Raw genomic sequence first — 18,218 nt, forward strand, 5'->3', positions numbered from 1 at the left:
TGGGGGGCCGTTCCACAGGGCGGGTGCCACTACCGAGAAGGCCCTCTGTCTGGTTCCCTGCAAGCTGGCTTCTCGCAGTGAGGGAACTGCCAGAAGGCCCTTGGAGCTGGACCTCAGTGTCTGGGCTAAACGATGGGGGTGGAGATGCTCCTTCAGGTATACTGGGCTGAGGCTTTTTAGGGCTTTAAAGGTCAGCACCAACACTTTGAATTGTGCTCAGAAACGTACTGGGAGCCAATGTAGGTTTTTCAAGACCGGTGTTATGTGGTCTTGGCGGCCACTCCCAGTCTAGCTGCCGCATTCTGGATTAGTTGTAGTTTCCGGTCACCTTCAAAGGTAGCCCCACATAGAGCGCATTGCAGTATTCCAAACGAGAGATACAGTGGTACCTTGCAAGACGAATGCCTCGCGAGACGAAAAACGCGCAAGACGAAAGAGTTTTCCGTTTTTTGAGTTGTTCCACAAGACGAATTTCCCTATGGGCTTGCTTCGCAAGACGAAACGTCTTGCGAGTTCTTGCGAGTTTGTTTCCTTTTTCTTAAAGCCGCTAAGCCGTTAATAGCCGCTAAGCCGTTAATAGCCGCTAAGCCGCTAATAGCCGTGCTTCGCAAGACGAAAAAACCGCAAGACGAAGAGACTCGCGGAACGGATTAATTTCGTCTTGCGAGGCACCACTGTAACTAGAGCATGCACCACTCTGGCAAGACAGTCTGCGGGCAGGTAGGGTCTCAGCCTGCGTACCAGATGGAGCTGATAAACAGCTGCCCTGGACACAGAATTGACCTGCACCTCCATGGACAGCTGTGAGCCCAAAATGACTCCCAGGCTGCACACCTGTATTAGAGGGGCCCAGATAAACCCCACCCTGCACAATCAATCACAAGACGTGGCACACATACAGACACACCATTTGAATAACAATGTCCATCAACTTTGGATAGGCCCAGCCCCCTCAAATATTTTATTGGTGGGGGGCCAAAGGGACCCAGGAGTTTGTTCCTGTGGTAGACATCATTTCTATAGGAATACCTTTGTAGTTTGCAATTGGAAATCATGTAGCATAATAATCTTTGACATGTTTAAAGATGCAACCCTTTTCAATCATACCCCCCCAAATTTGAAAATTCATTTGTGATTTGAAATGTGCGCTTTATTATGATTTGATATTTTCCCCTTACTGGATTTTATGAGCTTCCTACTAGGCATCACTAACACTGAAACCTACTTTTATTGACTGAAGTTTTTTAAATGCCATGTTGGAACTTTACTGGAATAATACATCATTAGTAAAGTTCCAGAAAGGAAGGAAACTCCACCAGGTTGTAAGCTTCTTGGTTGTGAAATACCTTTCCTGTCCAGTGTCCAAACAAGACTTTACATCTGATGATAATCAGGAAAAAGGTCACTGTAAAACTTCCACCAAGTTGCTTGTTTTGGCTGCTTACCCAGCTTCACTGGAAAGTGGGTAATTAAGATTATTAGCAATAATCTTATTGTTCAGATTTGATCCTTTCCATTAAACCCTTTTTCTCCCCTATGATATTTTCCTTCTCTCTTTCATTCCTTTTTCTTTTTGTGTTGTGTATCTTAGATTGTAAGCAGGGACTTTCTACTGATATTTCTTTGAAAGTCGCTCTCAGTCTTTGGTAGGGACATGTTGAGGGAGGAGTGTTAGAGGAGCATTGCTGTGTGATTGTTTTAAAATATAGTACGTATATTTCTACCAAAAAAAAGCATATGCAGAAATCGTTTTATATAGTATTAGCAGGGGCGGACTTGGGTAATATGGTGCTGTGAGTGAGGACAAAATTTTGCACACATGCATACTAACATAAAACATAACATAACAACATAACAATATAAGCCCTACATGTGAGTTATTTTGGAGAGAAGGGAGTAGAGTTGTCATAGGTCCAGGAAAACCCAGAGATGTTCTCCTTTGGGAGCCAACATGCCCATCTGGGATGGCAGCGGCTCGTGATGCCCTCTTTTGTGATCTTCAAGATATGGCAACCCTAGAAGGGAGACCATCAAAGGGCAAGTTTGGCGGGGGGAGTATGCACAGACCAAAGGATCTACTAGGACTTTATTTATACCATTTTTTCCTAAAATGACTGTTGAAGTCATTTTGGTAGGGAGAAAAACCTACTTTTCTGAAAAGTATGTCATTCTTTCTTATGATTTAGGTATGGGCTCAAATATATATCCTGAAGACCCAGAAACAAAACTTTTCCTGATCTGAACAAAGCTCAGAAACATGGAGAAAGAAACTAGAAATGTTTACCATTTCAAGGTAGAAATGATTAGCAATGGAAAAGTGGGAAGAGGTGGCAGCAGCCAACATAAGATGTTTCCTGTTTTGTGGTGCTTGTATGAGAGAGTGTTGCTTTAATCTTTTGGTATTAAGTTAAATGACTCCTTTGTGTGTAGAAAAGAAGAATTGAAATCTATGTTTGGCACGACATTTCTACTAGGAAAAAGTCCTTTGGGTATGGAAATAAGAAGATGCTGAAACATCTTTTTTGTTCTTGCCCGGGTTTTACGTTTAGTGGAAAGTGAGGAAGCCCTGGATCCTGCCAGCCCCAAGAGGCTGGGAAATTTTGTTTCTTTGACTCAAGTCTCCAATCTGTCTGGCACTCTCTATTGTCAGAACTTGGAATTTTGTGCTTGAATCATACAGGCTGCCTCATTCAGTTCGAGGGAAAGAACAATGTTTTTGATATGGCTGGAGACACACTGAATTGAAAGAAGTGTCACTTCCTGTGCTGTATCTACACACTTTCTTCTTGTCTCTCTGTTGTCTCTACTCAAATAGGTTTGAAACAATACAAAATGTGTTTACATGAGGCAAGTGGAAGAAATGTGTTCACACATCGCGAGCAGCTAGCTCTCTTTGATACATTTTGTTTAAATGTGGATGCAAGAGAACTCTAAACTTAGGCCAACGAGACAGAATTTTACTTTTCAACAGAAACAACAATTACAATCATAAAGCTGTCATTCTGTCCCTTCCTAAATGGGAGTAAGCAAGCCAAATTGAACTTGATGCAACTTTGAGCAGACCTGTATAGGACTGGACTGCAGGTGTTGTAAAATCAAATCATAAATGGTATTTTGATGCAGGGGGCATCAAAGCACATCTTACCACATATTTTTTCACATGCTCAGTACCAATAAGTACTGAATATCTGAATGGAACTGTAGAGGAAGGAATAAATGAGAGTGTCAAATATAGAGGGAGGGAATCCAGGGCTCAGGACAAACATATCTGGACTCATCACCAATTGCAAACAGCATGATGTTACTTCCAAAGGGTGGTCCAAAAGTTGCACACTGTACAGTTTTTTAAATTGTGGAACAGCATTTCATACTTCTACCCTACAGTACACAACTGCACTATAAAAAGTGGGCCATCACTCTGCAGAAATAAATCTCAACAAAGACAAAAACGGCACCAGTGGAGATCTTTTGCTACCAGGGCTATAAACCTGCACTGCTGCAGACAATGGTGTAATGCTGCACTTCCTTACAAAGTTTACATTCACATGTCTAAAATGTGTTTAATGACATTTCAAGATAAACTCAAGGCCACAAATCCATTGTTTGAATCCCAGTTCTTCAAAGTTATTGGTAAGTGTTGCAAAGGGTCCAGTAAACACTTGAAAGGGTATTTAGTTGCACTTCGTTTATGACTGTAAATGCTAAGCCAGCAGTCTTACTCTGCTTCTGTGGCAGATTCCAGTAAAGGCATCATTTTTAAGGTTTAAATTGTACGTCAGATTTATACAAAAATATATATTTAGCACTAATGTGGTAATGTTTTGGTCAGACTGGATCAAACTACGACTTGGCCCCCAGGCACTGATTTTTCAAAGGTTGTCCATTGTGGAGAAGAGCTTGAAAATAAAAATACCTGATTATCATTTTTTAACTGTTGTCAATGGGCTATTTGAAATATATGGAAGTGCTCTAAATATTGAAGTTCTGCTCAAACACATATGATGGAATTCCTCCCTTTTGATGTGTCTTGTCTACCAGGTGTAAAGAGGAATTCTCCCCCATGGCTCATCTGAGCTGCCCAGTTTCCCCCCAGGTTGAAGTAGGCCACCTCTGATGTATTTATGGGAAGTGCTGAGAAAGTGCTAATATCTCGTTTCCACACAACCCCATACCAGTTTACTTCCAAGGATACTGTCGAGGCCTATGGCTACATCTGACTGATGGATTCTCTTCTGCCTCTCAACCCCTCCTCCTTTGACCTTACAAGATAAAAGATGGGCCTTTCCCTATGTATTTTTTTTTAAATCATCCTTTTTATCAGCTTTGTCATTGGGTGATGCATGCATTTTGCACATAAGATTTTGAATCTCTCTGCAAGAGTGTGTAGTACAGGTTATCTAGGTAAGTAAACTATCGGACTTATTTTTCATTTATACCCACCTTTCTCTTGCATCCCTTTTTCTTAACAATAATAACACCTATTAATTGGAATCTGGATTTTGGGTGTATAAAACCAAATACATTTAATGAAATTCTTATATTAATTTTCTTAAAGTTAGTTCTAGGGTATTGTGTAGCCCATATACATAGTTGGAGGTTTTGAGCCCCTCCAACTAACGGTGTGGCTCCAAGAGGGCCCTGGTGCCAGAAATGTTTGTTTTGGGAGTGTAAGCTTGTCCTCTCAGCCCCAGATTCTAAGGAATGTGCTTTATTATTATTAATTAAATTTCTATACCGCCCTGCATCTGAAGATCACAGTGTGGTTTACAATATAAAAAGTCCTTATTGTACTCCTTGTCCTTTTGCTGCAGCCTCTGCTGTTGTAACCCCTAGGATGAAAGGACTCACATTTAAAATTTCCCATGATGTTTAGTTATGTTAGTGGCCCCTGCCTCTTGCCCAAGCCAATAGGAATATGAGGATAAGCACCTCATATTATGTTCATGTGTTCGCGATGTACCTTTTTCAAACTAACAAACCAGTGTGACTGCCCCCCTCCCTTCACAAATGGGGGGACATTTTTATTTTGTTTGTGCACGATCTGAAAACTGCAGGTAGTGCAGAAGGCTGTGGCACGATTATTGGCAGACATGAGACCCCCTCTTCAGTTTGCTACCGGGCCAAGTTCAAGGTGCTACTATTATTAGCATCCAAAGCCCTTAACGACTTCAGTGCACCCATCTCCCGCATATGTGCAAAACAGGAAAAGTTCAGAATCCTATATGACTGACTTTCCCCCATGCCAGCTCTTCCCACCCAAGACAAAACATAAAAGTAGCTAGTTTTGAACATACTTATTTCTCTATGTTCACTGCCTGGGGAAAGTGCAATATCTCCCTGTCTTGATGTAACGAAGGATGTTTTGCTGGTATGTGAGTTACTGAAACTAACTTTAGAATCTAGATCAAGGATTACTTAAGTTTCCTTGGTTATCTTTTTTCTTTTTAATGTAACTTACCATTTCTCTGCATTTGTCTGGAATCTTAAAAAAAAAATGCTGGTGGTGACTGACAGGCTTGAAAAGTGCAATGCAGCCCTGTAGCTCTCAACGAAGCTTCTTGGACTTCAAAGGAAGGGAGATCTTGATGGTGGCAGCAGTGAGCGACCAGATTCCTCAAAAGTACCTCTCCCTTGAGTAAATCCTCTGTTTGCCACACCATACTTGGGCTCAAGCGAGGACTGTTTCTTGTGAGTAAAAAGAGCACACTAAGGGGATCTTTCCTCCATACAAAGCAAATCTTTTGAACATAGAAAAATAAATGTCAGAGAACGGCTGGCCTTCTCCTGCTATGTATTTTATTATCATTTTGATGTCTCCCACCCTGCTCACCATGTGGGACACTACTGACACAGTTCAGTAGAAAAAGCACTCGGACCTCAGAGCAAAGAAAACCAATGCTGTTTAAATGCACATTTCACTTAGGCAGTGAAATAAAGAAGAAATTCAATTTTACAACTCCTCTCTCTCTGTGTGTGTCTCTGTGTGTACATGCCTTGTGAGCCATAAGTGGGCACCTTTGAGAAGTTTCTCTGCAGATTGGCCCTTAGTCACTGAACAATCAGCTGAAGTGCTGAACCGTATATGAGCCATTAGCACTTCCTTTTCTTTGAAGAAACGTTCCATTAGATGTCCTGTTGAGCAAATAAGAAGTCTCTTGGGTGTAATGAACAAAAGAACAATGCCTCTAGAAATGCAAGCCAGTGACTAAATATTAACTATCTATAGACAGTTTGCATGCTTGGAATGCTGATTTCTAAAACCATCTTATCTTTCTGGTACCAGATGTACTTCCCATACCCATATCCGCATATATTTCAGACTACTTGGGCAACAGAGATATAAAATTGCCCACAAATGGTTTGCTCATAATTTTTCTTGAAGAGGGGAATTATTCATTGGTGCAAAGCCAGCTATCATTTGAAATGCCTCCATCTATCCACTTTGTCATAGGTTATGAGATTATCCATCAACCCGGAGGTTTAGAAGCAACCTAAGCAAGGAAGTAATTCTTTACAGATTACTAAAAAAATGTAAAGGACCCCTAACAGTTAAGTCCAGTCGCAAACGACTCTGGGGTTGCAGCGCTCATCTCACTTTACTGGCCGAAGGAGCCACCGTTTGTCCGCAGACAGTTTTTCCGGGTCATGTGGCCAGTATGACTAAGCTGCTTCTGGTGAAACCAGAGCAGCGCACAGAAACGCCGTTTACTTTCCCCCCAGAGCGGGAAGAATTGCAATCCCCGATCCCCATCACGAATGGGGTTCAACGGGTTACCTGCACCTGTTTATCTACTTGCACTTTGACGTGTTTTCGAACTGCTAGGTTGGCAGGAGCTGGGACCGAGCAACAGGAGCTCACCCCGTCATGGGGATTCGAAACGCCAACCTTCCGATCGGCAAGTCCTAGGCTCTGTGGTTTACACCACAGCGCCACCCGCATCCCTACACATTACTATACTGAAGCATAAATTTTGGACCACCCAAATCTTATACCCCTCCTTCTGGAAGACTATTTTCCGGTTGCTGTAGCATTGTGTCCAGTTCAAAGTTTTGCTTTATGTTTCATCATCCTCGGACATAAGGCACCTAAGTCATACACTAACAAAACAAGAACTGAAGCCGTGCACATCAGTCTTGGGCCACCCAAAACCATAAACACACTGGCCCATAGAAGATTGTGCTGTTTGAGCATTAATGACCAGACCAGTCCTGTTTATGAGTGAACTTTACTTCCTTTTCTCCTGCTCACCACCTTCCACCCTTGTTCTCTTCTCAGGATCTCCCACCTCTTTCTCTCTCTCACTGCAATTCCACCCACCGTGCCTCTGGCCCTTGGGTGACTTTCCCTATGGGTTTATGGCCCTTCATAGAAAAAGGGTTCCCCTTTCAACCTACCATAAGGGCTTGACAAAATGCTATGGGCATTTCAAAGGAGAGTTTTTCTGATGGTAGGGATATATGATTTGGTATGTCCTCAAAGTTATCTTGGCATGCCCTCCAACATTTCTCTGTTGAAAATAGGGACATCCCATTCCATCATGACATTTGTACTGTTTATACCAGACACATCTTACTGGGTTGCCCCAGCCACTCTGGGCAGCTTCCAGCATATATAAAAACATAATAAAACATGAAACATTTTTTTAAAAAAACTTCCCAATACAGGATTGCCTTCAGGATTGAGAGACAGATAACACCACCACATTTATCTGATGAAAATAAGGACATCCTATGGAAAAGTGGGACATTCCGGGGTCAAATCAGAAGCCGGGATGGCTTCTCTAAATCCAAGGCTGTCCCTGGGAAATAGGGACACTTAGAGGGTCAGTTTTGGGATTTTTTTGCTGAAAAGGATCTGCAAACTAGGAACCAACTTCAGAATTTCATCAAACCAGCTCAGGTCATTTTGTTTGTGTGTGTGTTTTAATAGTATTTACAGTCTCTGTAACATAATGGTGCAAAACTTTCAAAATTTTGGGGAAGGAAGCCATTCCTTCATTTATTTATTTTGAGCCCTAAGCACTATTTACTCTGAGGTAAACAAATGTGCCACACTGCATAGGATACCCAAATAGGTAACCTGTTCTGTGAGCTTGCTTATTCATTCATTCATTTATGCATTTATTTATTTGTCTTAAACACCACCCTTCACCCAAAGACCACAAGGCAGCTTGCAGTGTCAAAAAACAAAGCAAAACAAAACAAAACCATTCTTCTTCAGAGAAGAACGGCAGATTCAAAGTTGATGGACTGCCAATTTGGCAAAAAATGACCAGAAGGATCAGAAACCAGGAAGACAAAAAATGGAAAAAATGTCCCAGCAAAGGAAGAATGGATACAAAAACTTATGGAATATGCAGAAATGGTGAAACTTACTGGAAGAATAAGAAATCAAGATAACATTTTTTTTAATAAAATGGAAATGGTTTATTTACTATTTACAGATAAATTGTAAGCAGATAAAAACATTGGCAGGATTATTGTAATAACCTGCAGTTTCCTAAGAGTATATATTTAAAGAAGATGTATAAATGAACAAATTAATTTGGATATGCAGAAGATATTAAAAATAAATTTAAGGAACCACAGAAAGTGGGGGAAGTCAAGTTTTGAAATGTCATAATGATTATAAAATTAGTGAAATGTATAAACTTGAAAAGTATAATTTTTTTAGACCAAAATTTCAATAATGGGGAAAATGTATAATTTACCTTAAAAACCATTGCAAACAATTGAAATTATTAGTTGAAATGGAATTATATTTGTAGTGTAATGTTGAAGAAGAGTGAGAAGAATCTTTCTTCTGATTCTTGAAATTATTAGGATTCGAATGACACTTGTAGTTTAATGTTGATTTTTTTTGCGTTTGGACTTTTAAAAGATTTGGATGAACAGACAAGATGCATGAGGGAAAGGTTAATATAAAGACCCACAAAGGGCAGGAGGGAAGTTCAGGAAATTCTACGGGATTCTCTTTTTATTTTGGTTGTTTGATAATTGTTTGTAAACTGTCAAAATCTGTAAAAGCTAATTATTATTTTAAAAATCGAGAATTTCTTTCTCAAAAATGACAAAAAAACTAAAGAAAACCAACGCGCCAACGGCAACCATGCGCGCGAGCGCGCCCAAAAAAACCGCCACAGAGGCGCCGACCGTTATTCCTTTCTTTCTAACCGCCCTTCGCGCGCTTTCTGACCAACCAGGGCCTCGCGCGGTAAGGCGTGAGCCAATGAGCGCTCGCCGTCCTGCGAGGGCCGTTTGTCTCCATTCCGAGCGAGGCTATTCCTGAGGGGAGTGAGGGAAAGAGAGGCGCCGTTTTCACCTCGCTCGTCGTTTTCTCTCTGCGCGCAAGCGGGGCTAGTGGGGGGCGGGAGGTATCCTTCGCTACTCTCCCTTTGGGCAGAGCTAGGCCATGGCGTCGTCGTCGCCGCCTAAATCAGGCTGCTTTGCGGGCGAGTTGGCCGAGGTGGAGATCGACTCCGACGGCTGTTTCAAGTACATCCTGGTGCGGGTGCAGCGCGGAGGCAGCGGCCAAGGCGGTGGCCAAAGTGGTGGCCAACAAGGCTGCAGTCCCGGCCGCATTGGCAGCCCAAGCCGCGGCGGCGGCAGCCCAAGCCGCGGCGGCGAGTGCAGAGACATCGTGAGGGGGACCGCTTCCGCCGAGTTGCACAGTGAGAGATGAGATTTTACACGACGCCTTCGCACCCCCCCGGCCAGGCGGCTCACAAATTGGGAAATAAGACATAAGCGTTTCTCGCTCAATCCGCCACTTTGCGAATTGTTATTAGGGGATCTTTAAGAGATAAAATAATAACAGCTAGAAACATTTGGCGGGGGTCGGGAAGGGGAAATCATAAAAAAGCCACAGATAAAAATAGCTAGAAACATTTGGCGGCGGGGAAGAGGTCGGGGGAGGGGAAATGATTAAAAAAACCCCCACAGATAAAAATAATAGCTAGAAACATTTGCGGGGGGGGGGAACCATTTTTTGAAGCAAAAAAGTAACAACAGAAACTGGGCAGGGAGGGAGAGGTGGGGGACGACGACAATCATTTAAAACAGACATAGGCAACCTTTGGACCGCCAGATGTTTTGGACTACAACTCCCACAATCCTTGACCATTGCTCCTGTTGGCTAAGGATCATGGGAGTTGTAGGCCAAAACATCTGGAGGGCCAAAGGTTGCCTATGCCTGATTTCTAAAAACTATCAATAAAAATGACAGCTAGAAATTGGGGGGGGGGGGGGAGTTTAAAAAAGCCACACAGATACAGAAACAGTTGGTGGGGTGGAGGTGGCGATAATAATTTTTTTTAAAAAAACAAATAAACACCCACAGATAACAGATATATCATCCATTTAAACCACTGGTTCTCAGCATGTGGGTCCCCAGATGTTGGACTACAACTCATCATCCCTGAGCTCTGGCCTTGCTAGCTAGGGGTGATGGGAGTTGTAGTTCAACAACATCTGGGGACCCACAGGTTGAGAAAGGCTGATTTAAACCATTTGAATATTGGCATAGCCAACAGCCCCCCCCCCCCGCCTCAAAAATTACTGAAGGGTGCTAAAAAATAATTAACGAGGATCTGCACCGCCACTGCCCTAGCAGAAGCCTGACCCCCCACGTGTAACATGGGCGTAGCCAATGATTTTAATATCAATAAAAATGCACAGCTAACAGGTTTGGGCCCCCCCAATAAAAGGCCTGCCCCACCTAGCAAAAATCCTGGTTATGCCCATGCCCTGGTGGGGACATTTCCCCCCCAAAAGATCAACAACTTTTATTTTGCCCCACCTCCCAAAACATAATTACAATAAAAACGGCATGGTGTCCACCCTTTAAATAAAAGTCTGTTAGTTTCCCAAAGCCTGTTGGAAGAACAATGCAAACGTGTGCCTGCGTTGCCACCCAGCAATTTTTGTTCTGTTGCTTTGTCTCGCTTGTGGGAAGAAGGAACATGGCTGGGCTTCTTTCTGCTTTCTGAAGATTTGCATAAATACACTTGCCAGCACCTTGGCTGGGGATAATTCAGGACTTCTGTGACACCTAGAAAAATGAAATTTGATGCACTGGAGTCCAGCGGGGTACTACAAACACTAGAAAATGGAAGTATGATCGTTTTTTTTAAGGGTGGGGTAGAGATCCCAAAATAAATTGAAATCTGATAAACTTTGTAGTCCCAGTTAGAAGACTACATACTAGGCCATATGTATGGTTAACATACAAGAGTATGAACTAATGCAGGTATAAAGTTAGGGAAACCCAGCCAGATGGGTGGGGTTTAAATAATAAACTATTATTAAAATTTGAAACTCCTGCCCTAAAGGAAAGTGTTAAGATGCCTTCACAACCCCCTATATGTTCCTAAAATGCTTTTTTAAAGGGGGGTGGGGAACCATCCGAACCCCCCCGATATTTTCCCTTATTTTGAGCCAGCCTGAATACCTGTTTAGCTGCCCAGCGTATTACATATAGCAGTAGAAATAAATAAAAAAATTGTCCAGGAGCACCTTAGAGACCAACTAAGTTTGTTCTGTGTATAAGCTTTTGTGTGCATGCACACTTCTTCAGATACACTGCAACAGAAGTCACCAGACCCTTATATATAGTGGGGTGGAGTATTTTTCAGAAGTAGTAGGAGATGGGTGACTCAATGGGTATAGGAAAAAGCAAGGGATAGTATGCAGATGACAAAAAATAGCTTTAGCATGTATAATGAGACAAGAATCCAGTATCTCTATTCAGACCTGGTCTCTATAGTTTTCAGTTTAGTAATAAGTTGTAATTCAGCAACTTCTCTCGTCTATTTCTGAAATTCCTTTGTAATAAGACAGCTGCTCTGTGATCTTGTACTGAATGTCCTGGGAGATTGAAATGTTCTACTGGTTTTTCTGTCTTGTGATTCCAATCTGACGTCAGGAATCACAAGACAGAGAAACCAGTAGGAGAACATTTCAATCTTCCAGGACGTTCAATAAAAAGGTGCTTTTAGTGAAAAGGTGGTTTTAGATAGGGTGTAATACTGTAAAAATGGATCAACGAGATATCACAAATGGGTCATAAATAACAGGTTTTGTTTAATGTACTGAACCTTCCCCTAGAAAGGGTAGATTTGGACGAAATTGGGGAGGGAGGGAGGTGCAGACTGTGATTTTGATGGTATTGGCAGTGAGATACTGTGGAAATCTTAATGCATGAGTAGCACTAATCCCATATTGAACACACATCTTGAATCACTCAAAAGTCCTTTACAACCATACCATATTCTTCTGATAATCCTAGGAAGTAAGTCACTGCTAATGCCATTTTACAGAAGATGGACTGAGAAGAAAATACTGTACGCTTGCCCATGGCCATTCAGTGAAATCCAATAATAAATGCGGTTCTCCCAGCCTCAAGTATAACTAGTCACTAAATTTCTCTATTCTAGTGGGGTTTCCCCTCAATTGATAAATAAGAAAAGATGAGGAGCACCAACCTTTGTAATAATTCCTGACGTTTTTCGGCCTGAACCACCCATGTTAAAAATGCTCCAAATCTGTATAGCTGTAACGTATTAAATGCTAACGTTCAAATGAGGCATAATTATTTTTGTACTTCAGGTATTTCCACCTTTATTTTTATAAGGTATTCTTAGTACTATCATTGTTTTGTAGATCACATATATGAAAAGATATGTTCTGAAATTGAAAAGATGGGCTGTATGTGCAAGTGTCTTGGAGGAGGAAAAATTGAGCACAATAGCAGAGACAAAAAAATCCATGTATCTGGTGTTTCTCCAGTAAGTGTTGTATACATCCAGTTTCTAAATATGACGATTCACTTTGCAAATATGTTAGTAATTAATGATAATGTCACAAAAATGTGTTTCATATTGGTCTCTGAGAAGAAGCAGACAATTTTACGAATTACATAATACTGAAAGAACTTGAATATTTGTTTAGTATATGAATGTCAGTCATTTCATAATCCACTAAGAAATATACTTTTACAGGAAACAAGAAATTACTTGCATTCTTTTAAAGCTTTATGAATAAAATACCAAATTCTTCAAAATAAATCCCTATGAAAATAATTATTTTAATCAAGTTGCTACAAAAGCTCAGGGCAGGTGACAGCATCCTAAAACAAGCTAGTAAAATGACCTGTGAGAAGAGCCACAGAATCAGTCAAGACTGGTTTGCTGAAGTCCAGCATCTACAACTATATTGGCTATTTAAAGGTTGCTAATAAGAGGTCCAGACTTTTCACATGCAAGGGAGAGCCAGTCTTACCACAATTTTAAATGAGCTTCAAAAAAAAACTCCTTCTCTCTTTAATATCTAGCATGAGGAAGAGTTCTGGAGATCTTAAAAGCTTGCAAATGGTTTTGTTAAATTTTGATTGCCCTAATACGGATTTAGGATGGTGTAGAAACTGTTATATATTCTTACTGCACTCGTTTTCCCCACTACTCTTGGAGAAAGCACAGGAGAGATTTTCCTCCCTCATTTTTCTTTTCGTTTCCCAAGCATGTCTTACTATCATAGGGGGGGAGTAATCTGGCCTTTTGGGTAGAGAACAGAGAGAAAAGATCCCAATTGATAAAAGCTATGTGGTGTACTTAGGTTATTATTAAACAAATGAAAAATGAGATTGGTAATCATATGTTGTCTGCCCTCCCACCAGATGTCAAAGAGAACAACAACTACCAGACTTTTAGAAGACATCTGAAGGCAGCCCTGTTTAGGGAAGCTTTTAATGTTTGATGTATTAGAGTATTTTAATTTTTTGGGGGGAAGCCGCCCAGAGTGGCTGGGGAAGCCCAGCCAGATGGGCGTGGTATAAATAATAAATTATTATTATTACTATTATTTGAAGAAATTCTAGCAAGAATCTTTAGCACACACATTTTCTCTTTAGGAGTAATAATTTTGTGCATTCTTCTTTCCCACAGGCATATGGTAAAGCTGATCATTCCATGACTGTGGCAATACTGAAGAAAACGTTTAAGGATTATGACATTAGTTGTTCAGATGACTAGTGAACCATTGCTTTGCAGTCTAAAATTTAAAGTCAGTTTGTTCTTGGTTCTTTTCAACATAATTCTAAGCTTCCACCAAAATGTGTAATGTATTTAGCTTAATGCTGAATAAAAACTTTGACTGTGAATTTGTTGGTGCTTGATTCAAAAAACGTTTTAAAAGTACTTCTGATCTTGTGAAATTCCACTATAAGCATTTTAAATATTGTAAGAGGCAATTCCTACCCACAACCTAACCCAAAGTGGTGGGATCAGTTTAAAAACAATGTACTGTAGAGCTTAGTCTGCTCTTAGTGAATGGGAATACAGTACAGTACTTTCATGGCGTGAAATAGATTCTTGAGTTCTGTCTACATCTTTCCTGTGGAAGCCCTTTCTAGTTGGTGGAACTTTATTAATCATAGAGCGGAGATCAACTTTTCCTTATCTGCTTGATTAGATAGGGAGGGGGGAAGGTTGTGGCTCAAGTGGCTGCAGTATGAACAATTCTTTATGCTTCTTGGACAGAGAACGAGAATCCAACTTCACCCTGCGTTTCTTACTGAGGGGAGAAGGATCATGGATGGGAGAACATCCCCTGGGCACTAAGAGCCAAGGAGCAAAGCTTGGTCCGTTTCTGACTTCTAATGGCATAAGGACTACAGTGGGCATGGTGGACATATTAGGTCAAAGCCTAAGAATTCTGTTCATGGATTTGCAAATTGATGGTGAGAGGCCTTGAGGCAAGCATGCATCCTAAAATTCAGGGATCACCAATCCATCTTAAAAGGACACAAAACACATCTAACTCAACAGGCTGCCCCTACTTGTTATTTTAGGCCTTAGGGCTACCAATATAGTATACTTTTTAAAGGTCCAGATAGTATCCCAATAATTATTAAGCCTAAAACAGTTTTTTAAAAACTTATGATAGGTTCAATCCCTAGTAACGTGAACCAGAACTAGTTTGGGTAGGGATAGAATGTGGAATTAACCTCTCGTAGCAGAGCCTTGTAGCAGTAAAGATAATTTATTAAAATAATCCAAGCATTTCAAAGGTAAAAAGCTGAACACAACAATTTTTTTAAAAGTCCACGTAAATAAAAATGGGTCTGGGCAAATGCTTTGCCACTTTATGGATTGCAGAAAATATTTTTCAAAATTCACTCTAAAAGGGGATGCGTTCCAAAAATAATGTCTTGAAGAGTCAGTCCATGCTGGCAGTCAAGGTGAAGTCCCCCAAATCCAGGCAGTCGATTTCTACCTAAGGTTAACTTCACCTATAGAATCAGCTGATCTTTTCCCCTTTTCATCTGCATTTCAGAACCTGAAGGAGTCGCACAAGGTAGACTTTGCAAAGCTCTTGTGCCTCAAGTACACAAGGGATTTATGGTTACCGGTAATTTACTCCAGTCTCTAAGGCAGAGGTGGGGAACCTGTGATTTCTAGAAGTTATTTTAGTCCCAGCCTGCATTGCCACTGATCAGAGATTATGGGTGTTGCAGTCCATCAAGCAGCATCTGAAGGACCACAGGTCCTTCATCTAAATCCAAGCAATCTAGGCAGATTAGGGACTGCATGTCATTCTCTCAACTCTCAGGGCATGTAAGAACATCACTGCTGATTGAAAACATGGTGCAACTACTTTAAGAAGAACCTGCTGGATCAGGCCAATGGCCCATCTAGGCCTGTATCCTGTTTTCGCAGCTGTTGACCAGTTGCACATGGGAAACCAGCAAGCAAGATCTGACCACGAGAGCACTCTCCCCTCTTGTGGTTTCCAACAACTGGTAAAAAAGGTAAAGGATCCCTGATAGTTACTAGTATTCAGACACATTGCTGCCTCAACTTTATTTCTGTTGAAGCACACCTCTTTGGGAAAATGTCCCCCCCCCCCAATTTGTCTTATGTTGGGCACAGGCAAAGGTTCCCCTTTGGGGTGGTACTGCTAATGAACGTCCTACTCAATTTTGCCTTCAGCCGCTAAAGGAGAAAACATATTGCACAAACATTCTATATTATGGTCCAAAACCCCACAAAAAACAGCTTTGAAAGCAAAATGCAGCAGATACAGGGAAAAGATTCTAAGGCAGTCACTATGTTTTATCCAGAGCATGTTGGTTTCTTATTACTTCCGAGAAATTTTGCCACGGCCAGGGTAATATCATCTGACTTACCTTTGAGAAGATACTTGAGACAGAAGGTATCAGAATTTCTAGGTAAATTTACTAATAAGGATTTAATTAACTGATCCCTGCCTTGTTCATACAGCCCACAGTGTAGAACATAAGCAGTCTATTTTGATAAGGCTTTTCAGACCATAGTTTTTGACCATGAGCTGATTGACTCCATAGGTTAAATATAAAAGTAAAAGGTAAAGGACCCCTGGACGGTTAAGTCCAAACACAGGCAACTATGGGGTTGCGGTGCTCATCTCACTTTCAGGCTGGGGGAGCCAGCGTTTGTCCACAGACAGCTTTCCCGGTCGTGACCAGCAGGATTAAACCACTTCCGGCAAACAAAACACCATGACGGAAGCCAGAGTGCACAGAAACACTGTTTACCTTCTCGCCACTAATCCCTTTCCCAGGCCAAATACCAAAATCTTTAAATCAGTATTTCAAGGGAGCCCACCACACTTTGATGGAAAGTGGGCATTCACATGTGTTCAGAAATAGAATTGAATTAGGAACACAGTTTGGAACCTGAAGTAGGGACCAAAGGAACTTTGCCTGGAACCCTAGCTGCATTTTTTCAGCCCAAGTATGGGAGAAACATTTTAAAACAGTATTTACTGACAATTTCCCCTATTTGTGATGATTACTCTGCAGAGCTGACAAAACTTCCACTTTACTCTGGTTATGGTAGAAGAAGTCTGTGTATTAATTAGAAACCTGAAGAGCAGTAAGGCCCTGGGAAATGACTTTATCCCAGGTGGGTTGATCACATCAAACCAGTTATCAAACCCCCATGACTTGGCAGAAACCACTGCAGACTGTGCAGTCACCTGGGATCTTGTAGCGTGGATAGAAAATGAGTGGGTTGTAGAAAATGGGTGGGATTTGTCTTTTCTCCTGAAACACTTCTTTCGATTCAGAGTTTATGAGGCTCCTGTCTGAATGTGCTTTTAGTTTAGCTTCTTCAGCAATTATTTCTTCTCCCTGAATTGGGCTTGAAGATACTATCTTATTGGGGCTGTTTCAATATAGGCTTCCCCATGTTTTATATGCTATGTGAGATGCTTGTTATGTCTTGATACCTGTTTGGCAAACAGTGGACTGTTCTGCCCAATTGCAAAATTGAGAGTGCCCAGAAGGCCCACATCATCTGAAGCGCAGTTCAAAGGAACATCAACAAAGGAACAAGAAACTGGCATCCAAATATTTAAAACAAATATAAATGCAAAAAATGCAAAATCCTTCAACAGTCTGAATTCTGGATATATTATTCATGTTATAATCAAAGTAGGATTAGGCATTCGCACTGGATTCTAAAACGTTTTTCTCAGATAATAGCACTAAATGCATTTCCAACTACCTGCTGTCTGCCTCCAGTACTTTATCTGGGACAACTGTAAAAGTAGCTGTTAAACTGCCTCAGTGGTTGCTTCGATCTAAATTTAGATCCAGTTCCTGCCATCAGCAAATCAACACTTAACACACCCCAGCCCAGGTGACTAAACTAGGCAAATGCTTGTCCAATTTGAACTATGCCCCTCTTCCTTCCTGCGCTAATTTCCAACAAGGCTTATACCTCTCCAGTGTCCTGTTTGGTTACTGGAAATAAAATGAAACCAGGCTGGCTTTCTTCCAAGAAATGGGCATCTCTGAGCCAGATGTAGAGTGAAAACTGACTGCATTTGGAACAGAACAAATAAAGTACAGTGGTACCTTGGGTTACTTACTTGGTGCAGACAATTTTCCATTGTTTGTCTGTTTCCATTGAAATCAATATTGAGAAAGCCTGAATACAGTTTTGTTCAAAAAATACTATCCTAATACAGTGGTACTTCGGGTTACATACGCTTCAGGTTACAGACTCCGCTAACCCAGAAATAGTACCTTGGGTTAAGAACTTTGCTTCAGGATGAGAACAGAAATCGTGCTCCGGCGGCGCAGCTGCAGCATTAGCTAAAGTGGTGCTTCAGGTTAAGAACAGTTTCAAAGACATGAAGAGAATTTTTCTATATGCAGCCACTGCTGCTAGGTTATT

General features: G+C 41.3%; 1 protein-coding gene across 1 annotated transcript; it reads left to right on the forward strand.

Moving 5' to 3' along the window:
- The first annotated feature begins 9,265 nt into the window (after window positions 1-9,265).
- On the forward strand, window positions 9,266-14,155 carry LOC308587113 (14 kDa phosphohistidine phosphatase-like). Its single transcript, XM_081194544.1, has 3 exons — window positions 9,266-9,671; window positions 12,661-12,785; window positions 13,941-14,155. The coding sequence occupies exons 1-3, from the start codon at window positions 9,413-9,415 to the stop codon at window positions 14,025-14,027; spliced, it is 471 nt and encodes a 156-aa protein (XP_081050670.1). The 5' UTR covers window positions 9,266-9,412; the 3' UTR covers window positions 14,028-14,155.
- Window positions 14,156-18,218: the final 4,063 nt, after the last annotated feature.

Source organism: Podarcis bocagei, assembly GCF_964188305.1.
Source record: "Podarcis bocagei genome assembly, chromosome: 5".
NCBI classification, from domain to species: domain Eukaryota; kingdom Metazoa; phylum Chordata; class Lepidosauria; order Squamata; family Lacertidae; genus Podarcis; species Podarcis bocagei.